The sequence below is a fragment of the Chanodichthys erythropterus genome, chromosome 3, assembly GCF_024489055.1.
Source record: "Chanodichthys erythropterus isolate Z2021 chromosome 3, ASM2448905v1, whole genome shotgun sequence".
Taxonomy (NCBI): Eukaryota; Metazoa; Chordata; class Actinopteri; order Cypriniformes; family Xenocyprididae; genus Chanodichthys; species Chanodichthys erythropterus.
In genome coordinates this window covers 25446287-25464690 of record NC_090223.1, presented here as the reverse complement: position 1 = coordinate 25464690, position 18404 = coordinate 25446287, and the positions used below count along the sequence as shown (strand labels likewise).

Genomic DNA, 18404 nt, shown 5'->3' with positions numbered 1-18404 from the left:
TTACAACAAAATATCTGAGTTACTTTTTCAAATAAGTAATTAGTCCCATGTATTGATTGACTAGCTCTCCTGTCCCCATGTTGAGGGAAATCATGAGTAAGTGCAGAGGAGCTGTGTGCGCTGCGTGAACATGATTATTGCAGTTCTCATCTAAATATGAACAAGCATTTACTCTCACTTGCACAAAAACATATTTAGCATTCCTCAAAATGAATAAAAACAGTGAAATGCAAACTCTGAATATTACACAAACTTGTAATAATTAAATGTTAAATGACATAAATATACTTTATGTATTTAATATAAATTTATTACACTGTAAAAAAGAATTGTTGGTTTAACTTAAAAAAATAAGTTACCTGGTTGCCTTAAAATTTTGAGTGCACTGGAATTAAAAATTTGAGTTAATACAATAAAGGTGATTGGTTTAATCAACAGAAACTCAAAATATTATGTTATCCGAACCACACTGATTTGACATAATAAAAAATGTTGTAATATCAAATCATGAAAATAATATTTTACAGTGTATCCAATGTCTTCGCTGCTGACTCAACCATACTTCAATGATCCACCTCAACCATACTAATAAGCGATAACAACTTTAGATGACTTTCTATTCTTCTGCAGTCCAGATAGGCAGCACAGCTGAAAGGTTTTTGAGCTGCGCCCTCTACAGTACAGGTGTGACTTTGCATTTCCCTCAGCCTGAGGTTTATTAAGGCTTATTTCACACAATTAAGGTGTGAAAATACAGAGCCCCGCACATTACATGCAGGAAAAAAATAGTAGGCAAATCGTGCACACAATTTACTAATAGACCCTTTTCACAGATTGTGATGATGCGTTTTAACGGTCATCAATATCGTAAATCCTGCAAAAGCTATGGGAGTGACAGTAAAAATGACATATTTCTCTCTTCTTACTGCTGTTATCAATCACTCTCTATTTTTTTCCTCATTTTGAAAGTTGTGAAAACACTATTGTGGAGTTTTTCTTTTGCTATTTCAGTAAATGGAAACACAAAAAATAGAATTTTATAGAATTTTACTATAGAATTTTACCCAATTATGACGACTTCCGTCTCTGAGAAACCTGGAAATGTGAAAAGGGTCTATTCAATTGCTCGATTTGCTAAATCATGTACACGAAGGAACAAAATAGTAAATCGTGTACACAATAATTGAAAAAAAGTAAAAAAATAAATAAATAAAAAAAAGCCCAGCACAGTAATGCAAAAGTAACATTAAAAGTTACTAAGTAACACAATTAGTTACTTTTTTAGGGAGTAACGCAATATTGTATTGCATTACTTTTAAAAGTAACTTTCTGCAACACTGACACACTCACTTAAAAACACAAACTTTAAATAATTAAACAATTACATTTTTTTTTAATAATATTTCACATTTTAATTTGAGAAAATTATAGATTGATTGGAAATGATGCACAATAAATATATTTTATAGGTTACACTTTACAACAAGGGTTCATCCGTTTACATTAGTTATATGTGTTAACAAGAACTTACAATGAACGATACTTATGCAGCAGTAATTAAACCTTATGATGATAATAATCTCAACATTTTTTAGATCAAAAGTTGTATCTGCTAACATTAGTTAATGCACTGTAATATGAACAGTAACTTTTTTATTACCTAACATTAACCAAGGTTAATAAATGCCTCATAGTTAGTTCATGTTAGTTAACTTACTTATGTTACTTATGTTTTTTGGTTTTCCTCATTATATGTCAAATTTGTTGCCTTGGTAAATAACAGTAACATTACAGTAGCTTTTTACAGTAACTTTTAATTAAAACGTTGGGGAAAAATTGTCGTCATGGTGAATGACAGTGTGGGACATAATTTTCACACAAATATGATTTGTATATTTCTTTTTTTAGATTATCATAGTTTGAAAAAATTATAATTCATATTTTATGATGGATTTACATTGAAAGTATGGGTCTGGAACAAAGGTAAAGTGATAAGAATGCATTTAAAGAATAGTAAAAGTACATAAAGGCACAGTAAAAAGTGCAGCGTTTTTTTGTTTTTGTTTTTTGACCTAATTCTATCTTTTTAAATAAAATGTTCAATGTTCAAAACATTAGGAATTACTGTTTGGAAATTTTCCTAAATTACTTCATAAAAATGGTCAAAGGAATGAATTTCTGAAATAATGTGAGTAGTGTTGCATGAAAGATGGCTTTAAGGCATTGCTATGTGAATGCTAACAGGAGGGTCTGTGGAAAAGTCCTTTGGCTCAAGTCCCTCCTTCAAAATCGAGTCTATTTTTGTACCTTTTTTTTAATCTAACAGATGGAAATTGTAAGTCTGATCACTTAAAAAGCAATTGCACACATCATCTCAACAATCCACATGACATCTGGTGGTGGTGAAAAATGCTATAGCATGTAGCTCAAAAGAATGATTATTCATCCTGTACATGCACGACCTGCACAAAATATGTTAAGAAGCATTAATGCGGTGCAGGATCTGTTGGTGAATTCATCAGTGTTTCTCTGCAGTGTGCATGTGTTAATGATGAGGGTGGTAATCCTGTCCAAAGCTCTACGTTTAGATACGGCATGTGATGTCAGCAAAAGGGGGAGGGGCCTAGAGGGGAAGGAGAAAGAGGGGTCGTCATGTTCTTTGAGTTACCAGCAACATTCTGCAGCACACATTTTCAGTCAATCAAATACACTGCATATTGAGAACAGAGAGACAGAACGGTTCAAGATTCACATTCAAGATGACATAAGCTTGACATAATCTCCACTGACAATGCATTATCATCTTTATGTAATACAATACCACTGCAATCTGTCCTCCATTCAGAGCCGTTTATATATAATGTATATATATATATACATTATATATACTGTATATCATTTATTATATATATTTAAAATTCGTACAATTTAAATGAACTCTTTTCCTTTTTATATATTTTTAAATGTGTCACGTAGTGATTTTTTGCTGTTTAGTCGCAGTTTTGCTATTAAAGGTGCGGTACGTCATTTTTCAAAAACACTGTTTGGAAGTTAGTCGGGCCAACACCAACAACAAACATGTAACCAATCAGCATTAAGGGGCGTATGACGGTCGAGGACAGAGAACGAGCGAGAGGGAGATTTAAAGAAAAACAGAAAGAGAGATGACTCCTTGTTTACACTGCATGCATCTGCGGCGCATTACGGCTCCAGCGAGGTTTTGTCAACTCGCACCAGAAGCATTTCAGAAGCAAAGCGGCTGGATTCGCGAAACCAATAGATTTGCCTGTCTGACATCGTTTTCCTTGATTTTTTTTGTGTTTTTTTTAATGGCTAAATGGTTATATTTTGTCCGGTTTCATTTTGTTTTTTGCTATGCCATACTTTATTTTGCTGTAGCCTACAGTTGAAGTTAATACACTTAAAAGTCCATTCATGGACTTCAAGGATAAAAGATTTTCAGGTTTTTCAACTTTGAGTCTATTGTCGTCAATTTCTGGCCTCCTAGTGATGTGAAACATGAACAGGAGTCTTCAATGGGTGATTATTTTGACTTTATTTTGTATTTGAGCTGAAAAACAGTGTCAGTGCCTCATTTCATCAGAAGCACAACTTAATTTTGTACTATAAAGCAGCTATCCAGTGTGTGCATGTTTTGAACTGCGGAGTTTTTACCTCAACAAACTCTACAGACGAAATGAGTCAGAGAACAGTTCCACGCGAATGAAGGTGGAGCCTAGGTGCACACCTCCTGTTATGTTATCGTCACTGACCAATGGTAGTATAAAGGTGTTTTGCAGCTGGAGCAAACTTTTCCTGAAAGTTCGCTTTGGCAAGCTGTTTCGAACTTCCAAAAAGAACACAAAACGAACCTCGTTTTGGCCTGATTTTGTTCGAAATTACGTCACATCAGTTCGTTCTTCAATTTCGTTTGAAGTATACCGGGGTCTTAATGTGCATGCGTAGTCCTAAATGAGCGTCTCGTGTAACATTTCAGAGTCTGACGGCAGCACTTCCGGGTCCAAACGCTCTCATACCACAAGAAAACAACAAATGGTGCTAATATACATACGTAATACTACAAAAAAATATATAATTATAACCTTTATCTCCATACCAATATTCCAGATGGCCAGACAATGATTCATCTTTTATAAATCGTTAAAATATTAATAACTGTGACGCTGTGAGCACGGAGACTGTTGTGTAGACTGTAAGTATTTAAAATGTTTTAACTTTTTAAAATGATTTATGTTTAATTCGAATAATTAGCACTCATATACGGCCGTCGATGGCATTTGCCAGTGAAACGAGTCGGGGCTTGGACCCGGAAACGGCGTTCCTTACGTCACGGCTTAACAAGCGGATAGGAACCGGAACTTCTAACAGCCACTGCAGTGATCCAATGACTTTACCAATCGGCGATTGGCTCTTATTTTTGAAGGTGGGACTTATTCCACCATATTGCGTGTTGCACTTTTTTATTTTTTATTATTATTTAATTATTTTTTATTATTAATGCCATAAACCAACAATACAATGAGATATATCATTGAAGTAAAAACAAAATTACAGCAACTAAAATAGAATGAAATAACAATGCCAGTGGACAAGAACACATCATATCTGCTTACAATGTTATAAGCTCGAATTGCCTTTTTACTTTTACAATTATGCGAAATAGAACAATACAGTGTGAAATTTTTGCTTTGCACTTGTCGCATCTTGTGTTGTTTCTCCTGCGATTTCTTTTATTTTCATTTATTTATTTAATCAGGGACAATGCACATTAATAATACATACAACATGTAAAATGCACCAGATTTAGCCAACACTGGCTAATTTTCATCCGTAGTCCCCTAATCTTTTGTTGATGAATTTAAATAAACTTTCCTTGGACTTTGATTCCTGTTTAAGTGTGGCAAAACCATGTTTCACTTTTTTTCAGGATTACTTGATGAATAGAAAGTTCAAGAACAGCATTTATATGACTAAAAATCTTTTAATCGTTTGTAACATTTTAAAATATATATATTTCTGTTTTTATTTATTTAAATTATTTATATTATATATAAATAATATTTATATTTTATTAAAAAAAGTCTTGAAGATGTTTCTCTTTACTTTTATACATCAAATATTAGATTTTGTATGCTGTCAACTTAATATTAATTAGATATTAATTCAAGTAATATTTGAATAATTCCTTGTGGCTTTTACAGTAAAAATATAGAGGGCAGATTTTTAATTTTGCAGTCAACATGTTTTCTTTTCCTCCCCTGCCCCCCTCCCCCCTCAAACAAGTGGTTCTTTATACATGCACATATGTAACCTAAATATTTTAGGTTTCAGGTTCATCCTATTTGTTCATCCTATTTTGCCATAGATGTGACGGCACTTTACCAAATGTTGTGGCATTGTACCTACAACTCTCAACTATCAGCCAACTTAATGCAAATACGATGCAGTTTCTTCTGTAAGTTACATTTAAAATACAGTTGGTAATCGATAACCTTAAACAATCTACTGACAGCGAACTGTAGTATCCTGTCAGGTTTTCATCTTCCACTGAAATGAGCCACTACTGATAAGGAGCTAATAAAAGTGAAGTCTTTAGAACAGCAATCAAGGTGAAGACTCAAATAACTGAAGGACACAGATGCAGATCTTTATAGAGATAAATATTGAGGTCGATCCTGTTAAAATGTTCCGACTCCCTGCGGTTCCATCGCAGACTTGAAGATTCAGATTTGCTGTCTGAGCTAATTACATGAAAATAGGCTTGTAATATATAAATGGGACCAGCTTATAAATACCCAACCCATTATATTGCTAACTGTTCTTTTGTCTCACACCTTGTACTTTTTTTTAATGCAATGGTCATTCAATGACACAAGCATTCAAGCATTGTGATTTTTAGAGCAGTTAAAGAGGTCAGCGAACAGGTGGAATAAACCGGAACATCTTCCGTTCGCAGCCTAATGAACAGGCTTACCCTACTTTCCCAATGCTTTTGTCTGAAGGACATCATGTGTAACACTGAAAGTCTCTCTCAGGAAACGGTTCAATATCCTCTGGTGGTAGCAGTTGGCCTTCATGGAGAAAAACTCGGTCAAGTTTAGATTCAGTCATCATTTCCTTTTTCTGAAATGATAAATGCTGTTATACACACTATAAATATCATCAAAGCTCTGCCGTTTATCTGAGAATGATGTTTTCAATCTTTTTTTCTTGTGGATAAACCTTTTGTAACCAAATGTCATGTTCAGGCAGTCAGATATTGGCTCAGATTTCAGGAAGTTTTGGATATTTGATAGTTTGGTAGGTAGTGTATTCAAGATGACAGCTTATATTTTAGATAAAGTATAGCTCTTTTCAGATAAGTAGACTAAATGTTTTTTGAACAAGAATCATACAGTGCAATTTATGTTGCTTTTATATTCTTCACATGCCTTGTCATTTGCCTTATAATTTCTCTATGTAAATGTGGATGAAATCAAGATTTTTGGACAAAACTGTAACGGGCATTATGTTTTAAAATGAAATAATTGTTGTACATGGATGATTGGACATGCAACCTCGAAGTCAAAACATGTTTTGTCTGAATAGTTTTTAAGAATGTGATTATGGGCCATATATAAGCAATTTTTAATAGTAAACTCATTTGCAGGGTGTGCTTTATTTGTGCCACATTAAGCACAATTAAAGAACATTTATAAAACAAATAGTTATGGCTCTATAATTTTATTGGATGAGCTGCATTCAAATATATATATGTGTGTGTGTGTGTGTGTGCAATAACACAATTAAAGATGCCCTAGAATCAAAAATTGAATTTACCTCAGCATAGTTGAATAACAAGAGTTCAGAACATGGAAATGACATACAGTGAGTCTCAAACTCCATTGTTTCCTCCTTCTTATGTAAATCTCATTTGTTTAAAAGACCTTCGAAGAACAGGCGAATCTCCACATAACACTGACTGTTACGTAACAGTCGGGATCATTAATATGTACGGCCCCAAAATTTGCATATGCCAGCCCATGTTCAAGGCATTACACAAGGGCAGCCAGTATTAACGTCTGGATCTGTGCACAGCTGAATCATCAGACTAGGTAAGCAAGCAAGGACAATAGCGAAAAATGGCAGATGGAGCAATAATAATTTAAAGGGGCTGCAGCCTGAATCGGTGCATAGTTAATGATGCCCCAAAATAGGCAGTTAAAAAAACTAATTAAAAAAAATCTATGGGGTATTTTGAGCTGAAACTTCACAGACACATTCAGGGGACACCTTAGACTTATATTACATCTTTTAAAAACTGGTTCTAGGGCACCTTTTAATGTTTTTGGTTTTGTACCTTTATAAAATAATTATGCAAATTTTAGTTTTTACAACCAAAAGCCGTAAGGACAAATTATGTCAAGCTCTGACTTTTCTGTGTTTCTGGCAGGGTGATGGCTCTACCTTCCTTCAGCTGGGCTCTTCCATGGAGCAGCAGATCAATGGGATGTTCAAGATGATGGAGGAGTACAACTGGGACAGTTTTGTTGTGGTGACCAGCCTGTACCCAGGCTACGACACCTATGTGGACTACATCCGCTCCTTTATTGATACGTCTTACTTCCTCTGGGAGTTGCAGGACATCTTGACATTTGACATGTCGGCCGACGGCATGAACGACCTCCGTGCCCGCCGATTGCTTCAGCAGATCGATGCACAAGTGCTGCTGGTGTACTGCTCGCACGATGAGGCCCAATACCTGTTCACCATGGCCAGGGAAGTGGGTTTGGTTGGTCCGGGGTATATCTGGTTTATCCCCAGCCTTGCAGTGGGAAACCCCAATATGCCTCCTCCAGACAGCTTCCCCATTGGATTGATCAGCATTATCACAGATCGCTGGAAGATGAGCTTGAGACACAGAGTCAGGGATGGTGTAGCCATCGTCGTTAAAGCAGTGGAGAGCTTCCGCAAACAGAGAGGGTTTATTCCTGATGGACACATGGATTGTCAGAGTCCGGTTCGACCGTCCACCAATGACAGTCTCTACAGGTGAGTTTTCAGAGTGGAGATATTACCCTCATGAAGTTATGATGTGATGATGTTTCAAGAAGTTACAAGCGAAATTGTGACAAATGGCATATCCATATATTAATTTAATTACATATGAGTCTTGTTATATTCTACTCTGTGAGACCTTTCAAATGACATATGACATATGTAGTGTTTTCAAAAGTACCGATTTCGGTACCTGAAATTTAAAAAATGTGACGCTTTTGAGCGCTGTTGAGTGGATTCCTATTTTGTGTTGATCAAGGCAGTATTTTTGAAAAAAAAAATAAAACCTGTAGCTGTAGATTGCCTTTTTTGCCAAATAATTTTGTCACATAAATACCTTAACCATGTTTAGTGTTTTATTCTTAAATATATATATATTTATATATAAAAAAAACCTCATATTTTGATGGCTTACTTTTGGCCACTACTGTATATTTAATAAACTATCTATATCAATAATAAAACTAAAATTTAATTTTAATTACTTAATATTTTTGCTTTAATTGTTTGGAATGTTTATAAATGATATTACTTGTTAAGGGTTACATTTAACACTGTTATTAAATTATAAGTGCTTTTAAAGATCAAGACTTTTAAGTGAGGCTGGATGATGGCAAAGATGGCTAATCTAAATGTAAAAATAGGATAAATGAACACACATGGTGCCAGTGAATTAAAAAATATTTGATATCGGCAGATAATTGATATGGTACTTATATTTTGTGCATCCCTGTTAATGAATTTCCTCACATTTATTGGTATTTTTGGCATAACAAATGTCTTCTTTTCTGTAGTGCAAGGGATTGTGGGTAATGTACTCTATCAGAAAAAGTCCATCAGAAATATATATTAGAAATGAAGAAATAGTACTTAAAGTCCAACATCTGAGTACCTTTGATATGATATTTTAATGTACTTTGATTTTGGTCCCACTAATCCTAATACCACTTGCTGTATAGTTGGGATAGTAATTAATTGGGATGCAGCCATGGGAGAGATTTTGAACAATATGGTATTTGGGAAATCCATGTGTACAAATGTGCTATGTTGTGAAATCTACGATAAGGTTACAAAAACTCCTGACCCAATAGGGTCGTATAAGCAAAATTAAGGTGGATGGATATAAAGTGACAGGAAAGTTTGAACTTCTGCCAACAGTTTTCTGTAGCAGGGCCAAAAACCAGGGTGCTCACTTTGCTGCACATTGCCCAGTCTGTGCCATCCGGATTTAGATACAGGGATCAGAGCGAAGATATAACGTGTGATGTGCCCTTTCTTGCCAGGGCTGCCCAAAAGAGCAATCTGGTACCATCTGTGCCAGGGAACACAACAAATCCTATTTCGTCAAAAAATTTTTTAATCATCCAAAGGGGGCCAGAGTTTGAGCAGCCGATGCGGAGAGAGAGGTGCTCTGTGTTTGGTGCAGCCCAAGGTCATTGGGTTGTAAATCATGCGGGAGATCTGTGAACATGTGTGTGCATTGCTGTGAGGAAATGCCACAAGAGGTTTTTATACCAGTATCAAAGGAAGAGTTTACTCACCTTCATATCGTTCTAAACCTGTAATGCTGTTATTTTTTTCTATAGAGCACATACTAACTATTGGTTATAATCAAACATGTAGTACTGAGAATTGTAGATAATAGCTCAGTCGCTGCTGAAAAAAACATCTTAAACCAATCTAAACTGGTTTGCTGGTGTTACCTGTTGTCCCAGCCTGATCAGGCTGATCTGTTGGCTGGTTTTGGAGGGGTTTTGGACACTTTTCAACAGGTTAGGCAGAAAGACCATTTTAGACCAGTTAAAACCATCTAATATAAAAGGGACCCATTATGCCCTATTTCACAAGATGTAATATAAGTGTACATATAAGTGTACCGAGAACGTGTCTGTGAAGTTTCAGTTCAAAATACCCCACAGACTATTTATTATAGCTTGTCAAATTTGCCCATATTGGGGTGTGAGCAAAACACGCCATTTTTTGTGTGTGTCCCTTTAAATGCAAATGAGCTGCTGCTCCCAGCCCACTTTCCAGAAGAGGGCGGAGCTTTAACATCTCACGCTTCGGTTGCTCAACAACAACAAAACTGGAGAATCTCACGCAGCCAAAATGAGGATTCTCAGTAACGGTGTTCAGCCTTACATTGTTCAAACCAGAGTCGGACACTGATGGAGAGACTCAGGAAGAAGTTACAACTTTTCAAATGCATCTGGATGTTTCTTAATGGTCAGTGGATAAATTTATGTAGTTGCTGTGGAGTTGATTCAACTCATCGACTAGCATGTGCCGTCATGTTAATCTTTCGTGCAAATCCAGCATTTAATTGACTTTTGTTTGTGAAGCAGTCTGATGTAAAATGACGGCATGGTAACAACACCTTACTACAACAACTCTTCCTCTTATCTAAAGCAACATGGCCTCTCCCCTTTTGTTGCGTGTTCCTGGAGGCAGGGTTTATGTAAATTTTAGGGTTAGTGATGTCACCAACCTGGGAAGTAGCTCATTGTAGTCTCTACCAGCCGTTTGTTGTAGTCCTTAAAAAGTGATTTCTGTAAAAGAAAATATCTCCCTTTGCATTGAACTTTGAGCATTGTAACTTTGCAGAAGTTGTTTATGCTCAAACAGCAACATTACGCACTTACCAAAGTTAAAAAATTAAAAAATAATCAAGGACCCCTTTAATAAAAATCAACAATTTCACCTAGTCTTTGTGTGTATTCTTGTTCTTATTAGGTCATTGCACCATTAGCTTAGCAACATGCTAATGTCAAACTCTATGAAATCAATCAGCCTTTCGCCGAGCCCCGCCCCCCTTAGTTACTGTTGCTTTGTCCGACAAGCCGTGGCGCTGTCACTCCACACGCAGTGAAAAATACATCGCGGAACAAAGAGGATACTGACCACACATCGACAGACAAGACAGAGCAGGTTACTTATGATATTAAACAAAGTCCCAGCTTTCAAACCGTGTAGCTATTAAAGAAATTCAAACAATAAAAAACGTTTTGTTGCTCTTTAATGTGTCGTGACCATGGTCGTGACAGATTGCTGTAGATCCTCAGCTCAACCGCTCGTAAAAACCGATCATCTTTTCCTATTAGTCCATGAACATGAGAATGAATGTTGTTTCAAATGCGGAAAGACGTCAATACACACCATTTTTCAAGTTTTACTCCACCGAGGTTAATCTTTTAACTACTGGCTGCTTTGTCAGACAAAATGGCGGATGCGGCGTTCTGATTGGTTAGATCGCTTGTCAATCAAACTCCCAACGAAAGGTCAATTGTGAGTTGATTCTTCCAAAGTGCTATTTGTGCAAAGACTTTATATATGTGTATATAGAAAGACGGCCTAAAGACTTAAATTACTATGAATGGGAGAAAGTGTAATGCGCAATATGGTGGAATAAGTTCCACCTTCTAAATAAAAGAGCCAATTGTGGTGATTTCATCGTAAGCCTGGTGAACAGCTTTAGAGAATTTGATGTTTCCCCATTCAAAAAGATAGAAGCTGCTTTACAGAAATAGCTGCCTGAGAGGCATTTCCAAGATGGCTGCCAAGTTTAATGGCTTGCCTTAAAGGGACTTTGTATTTGAATTGCTATGTAGAGCGTTCTAAATAATTCACATGAGGTTACATGACAGTTAGCATACTATCTTAGAAACAGACGCCTTTGTAGGCAGGGAGGCAGCTTACTAGTTTTTGGAACAGAGCTGAACACATTAACATTCCCCCAGTAGAATGACTTCTTGACAATATAATCTCGTTTTTGAGAGGATTTATTTTCTCGTTACTCATTCAGTTTTGGGACATAAAGATAAAAATGCCACTGAAATGAACTCGATCCAGAACAGTCACCCTCATTATTGATGGGCCGTTTTTAATTAAGTCTGATTTTAATGCTCTTGCGATTAAGTCATTTTACCTGTTAATGAGATTACAGCAGATTATCAGATTACGCTGGCTTTTCACACAGATGACACTTAAGCGTGCCCATAATACTCAGGGGGCTTTCATCACCTCCGCTGGGACGCTGTGAGTGTGTGTGATGTGCGTAGATGAGATGAGGCTGTCCAATATCCCACCCACAGCGCGACCGAATTATGGTGCATGATGAATCATGTGGCTGTAATTATCTGATTTAATAATGCTTTGAGCATAAGAGCAGATATTTTCAATAACATGAGTAGTGATGCAATGCTCAGTATCAAAAGTGTATCAGAAGTTCTAATTGAGTTTGTTCTGATAATATATTCCACTTGATCTGGGGTGCTGTGTAAACCTTAGCTACAAGAATAATATATCAGTGCCAATGTGTAAAAAAATAGTGAGGTTTTTTGGGGGGCGGGGGAAATTGCACTTTTTGATCTCTGAAATGTAGAGGATTCAGAAGATGTACTATTCACACTATAAAAGACAAAACAGCCCAGGTTCAAAGCTAAAATTATCAGTTCAAATTCCATAGAGACAGACAAAACATAATAGAAACCACAAAATCTGTGTGGAGTACAAACAGATGAACAAGAAATGAGCTGGATGACTGAACAGGTAACTATGTATAAAAACAGATTTTACTTTTTCCAAAGAGATGTTCTGAAGAGAAAAGAGTGCAACAGTTGGGTTCCAGAAGTAAAAACTCCATTCATTTTCTCTATTAGGAAAATGATTTTAAATTATAACTAATTATAAACCTTTAAAGACAGACCTACTGTGAGCTCTGATGCTTTTAATATGGTTTTGCTTCTGTTGAAACCATCAGCCCAAATTATTTCACTTTTTTTTTATAATAATCATGTTTAACAGTGGAATTCCTGCTTAAAAACTACATTACCCATGATGCTGTACAGAAAATTACGCCAATCAGAGAATTGAAAAAAGCTAATATGTATGCATATTTTTTTTTCAATAAAATATATTGTTTTCATATATAATCAACATTTGTAAATGCGTAGGTTTATTTTTCTCCATCATTTTTAATTTGATTATTCTGATTTGCAATGTTTCATGGGAATGTAGTTCTTTCCCCTCACTAAAACCGTTAAGTACAGTTTTGAACCTTAGTCTTTTTGTCCGATTTTTTAAAACTTCTTTGCTTCAAATCAAACTTTGCAGTATTGTGATACACCTCGTAGCTGATTGGAGTGGTTCATAGCTTATAACTCTTTAACAAAGACTACTTTAAATTCACTATGTGAAAAAGGAGTGAAAAAAAAATACTCATAAAAAAGCCCACCTGCCACCCCCTAGATTTGTCTCAGTTGATTAAATTTTATTGTTCAGTGTGTAAAAATCAAAGTCAGACCATTTAGGACTTGAAGTAACATTTACTGTAGGTCCTGACTTGCTGAATTTGAATACTCAGGTTTAGAACTTTTTCAAACCCTTAACCATAAACATTACAATTTGGTAAATAACTTGTTCTGCAACATCTGCAGTGATAGTGATTTGTTAGTGTGCAATGTTAGAAACAGATGCAACATTTTGCTGGTGGGATATGGGCTGATTTTCCTGAAACTAATGAATTGAAGTGACACAGAAGCTGCTCCACGCTGAGGTCTACGCAGCATTTGGATGTAGGCTGATTTAGAAGGCTAGAGTGGAGAAGTGAGGGATCCAGAACAAACTGAGACATGGTGTCCTCAGGGAGGTCCAAGTGGATGTGTTGGCATGGTTTGGGAATTTTCCATAGCTTTGGGAATTTGTTCCAGCAGAAAAGGTTTGAATTTTTTTTTTTTTTTTTTTTTTTTTTGAAAGCCCAACAATAATTACCAGGATGTTGTGAAACCCAGAGGGGCCAAAATTCTGTCAAGAAGTCTGCTGCTATATGAGACCAGAGACATTGTGAGACAGACAGAAAAGTGACATGAAAACTTACAGACCACACAACGTGGGGCCGAATGCACTCCTCCACTATGTGGCTAGGGTGTTCTGGGAATTTTTTTATTGCTTTGCTATGTTGTTGCTAGGACATTCTGGGTGTGTGTTACTATGCAGTTGCTAGGGTGTTCTGGGTGGTTTTCAGTATGTTGCTATGGGGTTGCTTGGGGGTTCTGGGAGTTTTTTTAGTGCGTTGCTATGCAGTTACTAGGGTGTAATGGATTGTTTTATATGTGTTGCTATGCGGTTGATAGCTTGGGTGTTATGAGTGTTTTTATGTTGTTATGGGGTTGCTAGGGTGTTCAGTGAGGTTTTTAGTGCGTTGCTATGCAGTTCCAACAGTGTAATGGAATGTTTTAAATGTTTTGCTATGAAGTTGATAGCTTGGGTGTTATGAGTGTTTTTATGTTATGGGGTTGCTAGAGTGTTCTGGGAGGTTTTTTAGTGTGTTGCTATGCAGTTACTTGGGTGTAATGGATGGTTTTATGTATGTTGCTATGTGGTCAATAACTTGGGTATTATGAGTGTTTTTATGTTGCTATGGAGTTGATAGGGTGTTCTGGTAGATTTTTAGTGTATTGCTATGCAGTTACTAGGGTTTAATGGATTGTTTTAGATGTTTTGCTATGAAGTTGATAGCTTGGGTATTATGAGTGTTTTTTATGTTATTATGGGGTTGCTAGAGTGTTCTGGGAGGTTTTTAGTGCGTTGCTATGCAGTTACTAGGGTGTAATGGAGGGTTTTATATGTGTTTCTATGTGGTCAATAACTTGGGTATTATGAGTGTTTTTATGTTGCTATGGAGTTGATAGGGTGTTCTGGTAGATTTTTAGTGTGTTGCTATGCAGTTACTAGGGTGTAATGGAGGGTTTTATGTGTGTTTCTATGTGGTCAATAACTTTGGTATTATGAGTGTTTTTATGTTGCTATGGAGTTGATAGGGTGATCTGGTAGATTTTTAGTGTGTTGCTATGCAGTTACTAGGGTGTAATGGATTGTTTTAGATGTTTTGCTATGAAGTTGATAGCTTGGGTATTATGAGTGTTTTTTTATGTTATTATGGGGTTGCTAGGGTGTAATGGGAGGTTTTTAGTGCGTTACTATGCAGTTACTAGGGTGCAATGAAGGGTTTTATGTGTGTTGCTATGCGTTTGATAGCTTGGGTATTATGAGTGTTTTTTATGTTATTATGGGGTTTCTAGGGTGTTCTGGGAGGTTTTTAGTGCGTTACTATGCAGTTACTAGGGTGCAATGAAGGGTTTTATGTGTGTTGCTATGCGTTTGATAGCTTGGGTATTATGAGTGTTTTTTATGTTATTATGGGGTTGCTAGGGTGTTCTGGGAGGTTTTTAGTGCGTTACTATGCAGTTACTAGGGTGCAATGAAGGATTTTATGTGTGTTGCTATGCCTTTGATAGCTTGGGTATTATGAGTGTTTTTTATGTTGCTGTGGGGTTGCTAGGGTGTCATGGGTTGTTTTACGCATGTTGCTATTTATTGCTATGCGTTTGATATCTTGGGTGTTATGAGTGGTTTATTTTACTATGGGGTTGCTAAGTTGTTCTGGTTCTAGGACGTTTTTAGTCCATTGCTATGCAGTTGTTAGGGTGGGTTTTCTATGTGGTTTGTAGTATACTGCAGAAAAAAGAGTGCCGCTAGGATAATCATTGTGATTTTTAGTGTGTTACTATGCAGTTGCTTGGTTGTTCTAGGTGGAGATTCCAAACATTTTTCACAAAACATCTGTCTGACTCTTTTCACAGGCATATGCTGAATGTGTCATGGGAGAACACAGACTTTTCCTTCAACAGTGATGGATATCTGATCAACCCTTCCATGATTATAATCACTCTGGACCGTGGGAGACAGTGGGATAAGGTAAGAATGCTTTTTTGCCTCTAAAATTATGAAACATTTCATTTTCTTCTGCCATATTCTATTAAAAAGGTTGCACCTCCATTGGCGTCATCAATTTTAATGCACCTCCGCAGGTTTCATTACCCTCAGGCTAGTTGTGATTCAAAATGCCATTGATAAATAGCACACACACCTTAGTGTTATTAGTTTGAAAAGTGTCAACTTTCACTTTTTATGTTCAGAGAATGGAAATTGGAAGGGTGAAATATCCTATTAAACATTTATGTTTTCACAAGAGCTGGATGACATCTTCTGTGCACCGTCTGGTTTTATGACCAAACCATTCTCAGATGGCTTGCGTTTTTATAGTGGTCAACATGAATGACAGCACATTCACTGTGTTTGGCCCATCTTCAAACATCAGAATTAACAGGCAATAAAAAATGAAACGCAATCTGCCTCAAATTCCTTCATGTAAATGTGCACAACGATATTACAGTGCCTACTTTCATGCAACCCCAACACTGTTTACACAGCCAGTGGGAAAGGTGCCCATAAAGACTTTGGTTCAGGGCAGTCTTTAAGCAATTACTCGCTATTGATATTTTCTTCAGGTTGGACTCGGTTCATATTGGGTGTGGAATCTTGCCCAAAGGCCCTTGGCATAGGCCATGCTTTTTTTTCCCCTCCAGGTGGAGTGAAGTTATATCAGGAACTGCGAGTGATGCAATGCTGGTCTGGATCACCACTGAGAGAGAAAACCATGAAAAATAGAACAAAGCTCCAAATGAGATGTTGGCCACTCTGATTCGGTGCCAGGCTCGACACAATCACCACGCTGTGCTGAACACATGCAGACTGCTGTAATCAAACACTTTCTGCTATTTAAAACAAGGTGGAATCTCATGACAATGGGATTCTGTCATTTTTTTACACTAATTAGACATTGATACAGAGCTAGCAAGAGTATGTTTCTCAATACATCCAAAAATATATTTGTTTTTTTGTTGTTTTTCAGTTTAATAAGCATACATGCACCAATAAATACATTGAAAAAAAAATTGGGAGAAAAAAAACCTATTGCTCAGACGTTGCCCTTTCATAACTTACGAGATTTAGCAGACTTAGTTTAGATATCAGCTTAGTCATAGATGTTTCTCAATAAATCTATAAATGGAGATAGTATAGATGAGATACTATACAACTTTGATGAGGAATATCTGATGTTGCTCTCCATTTAATCTCACTGCTGTCTAGTGCTTTAAAGGAGCAGTTCACCCATAAATAAAAATGCTGTCATCATTTGCACACACTCACGTCATTCCAAACCGATATGACTTTCTTTCTTTCATGGAACACAGAAGGAATAATTCTAAAGAATCTATCGCTCTTTTGTATTGGGGATCAGAGCTTTCAAGCTTCTAAAATCATCATAAAGTAACATAAAAGTAGTCCATATGATATGTGCGTTATTTTTTAAATCTTCTGAAGTCATAAGGTAGCATTGTGTGAAAAATAGACCGAAATTTAAGTCGTTATTTACTGATAATTTTCACTCCAGTAAGCGTTAAACACTGAGACCAGATAATTGCTTCAGTTCGCTATACTCAAGAAGAGTCTGATTCTGAATCTTTCAGACTAGCTTTATGACACAGATCAACTGATTCTTTGAAAAATATCAACTCAAAAGAATGATTCATTCACAAATCAGAAATTGCGGCTTCTCTTATTTCTCATACCAATCAGGAGTTACATGGACTACTTTGATGATAATTTGATGAGGCTTTTGTATTCTTTTGGTAGCTTTAAAGACAGGTTCCCTATTGCAAATGAATGGACAAGTGTCTTTGTCTTTTTGTGGAAAAAAGAAAATTATACGGGTTCAGAATGACATAAAGGTGAGTAAATGATGACAGAGTTTTCCTTTTTTCTGTGAACTATTCCTTTAACAGATTTCTCTCTTTGTGTAGCAGTCACCATGGCTTTCTTATCTTCTCTCTTTGAGCCTGATAAACAAAGAGTGAGATTTTTTACTTTCTTCAAAGAATGGCTTCTTTCATCCTGCTCACATATTCACAAGGTGTCTTGGTGCATGACGACAGCAGGCATGATGAACCTCTTTTGATGAAATGAATTGTCTCTCTCTGACTCTCTCAGTTCTCATTGGCGATCTGTCTTTCAGGGTAAAGTCCATTGTCCTTTGCCTCAGGTGGGAGATATACAGCTCTTATCTACGTCTGTTTTGCACATCTATTTCAGCACCGAGCTGAAAGAGTGCTTTTCCATTCCAGGCCTCTTTGCTTTGCTGATGTAATTTACTGTGTAGGTAATTTATTAGGCAGCAGATTGTAGTTTTCAAACACAGTGAGGCTGAAAGCTGGTGATAACTCTTTCCTTATGACTTAGCTAGTGCCATCTTCCAATGACACATTTTTGTCAAAAGCTGCTAAGGTGCCCTCAGGTGCGAGAGGTTGGCCTTTCTTCAATCGCTGTACTGTCATCCAAAGTAACGCTGTAAAGACTCTCTATTAGAATTACTGCAAGATGGGAAAAAACGAGTAGTTAAATTATGAGTGCACAAATGACATATTATAAAGCAAAGATAAATTGTT

At 36.5% G+C, this 18404-nt stretch overlaps 1 protein-coding gene across 1 annotated transcript in view; it reads left to right on the top strand.

The window, feature by feature from the left end:
* Positions 1-18404, top strand: part of grin2ca (glutamate receptor, ionotropic, N-methyl D-aspartate 2Ca) — a 58498-nt gene that overhangs the window by 9130 nt on the left and 30964 nt on the right. The window contains exons 2-3 of the mRNA XM_067372522.1: positions 7454-8052; positions 15699-15813. Coding sequence (XP_067228623.1) covers positions 7454-8052; positions 15699-15813 — 714 coding nt within the window. The remainder of the gene's footprint in view (positions 1-7453; positions 8053-15698; positions 15814-18404) is intronic.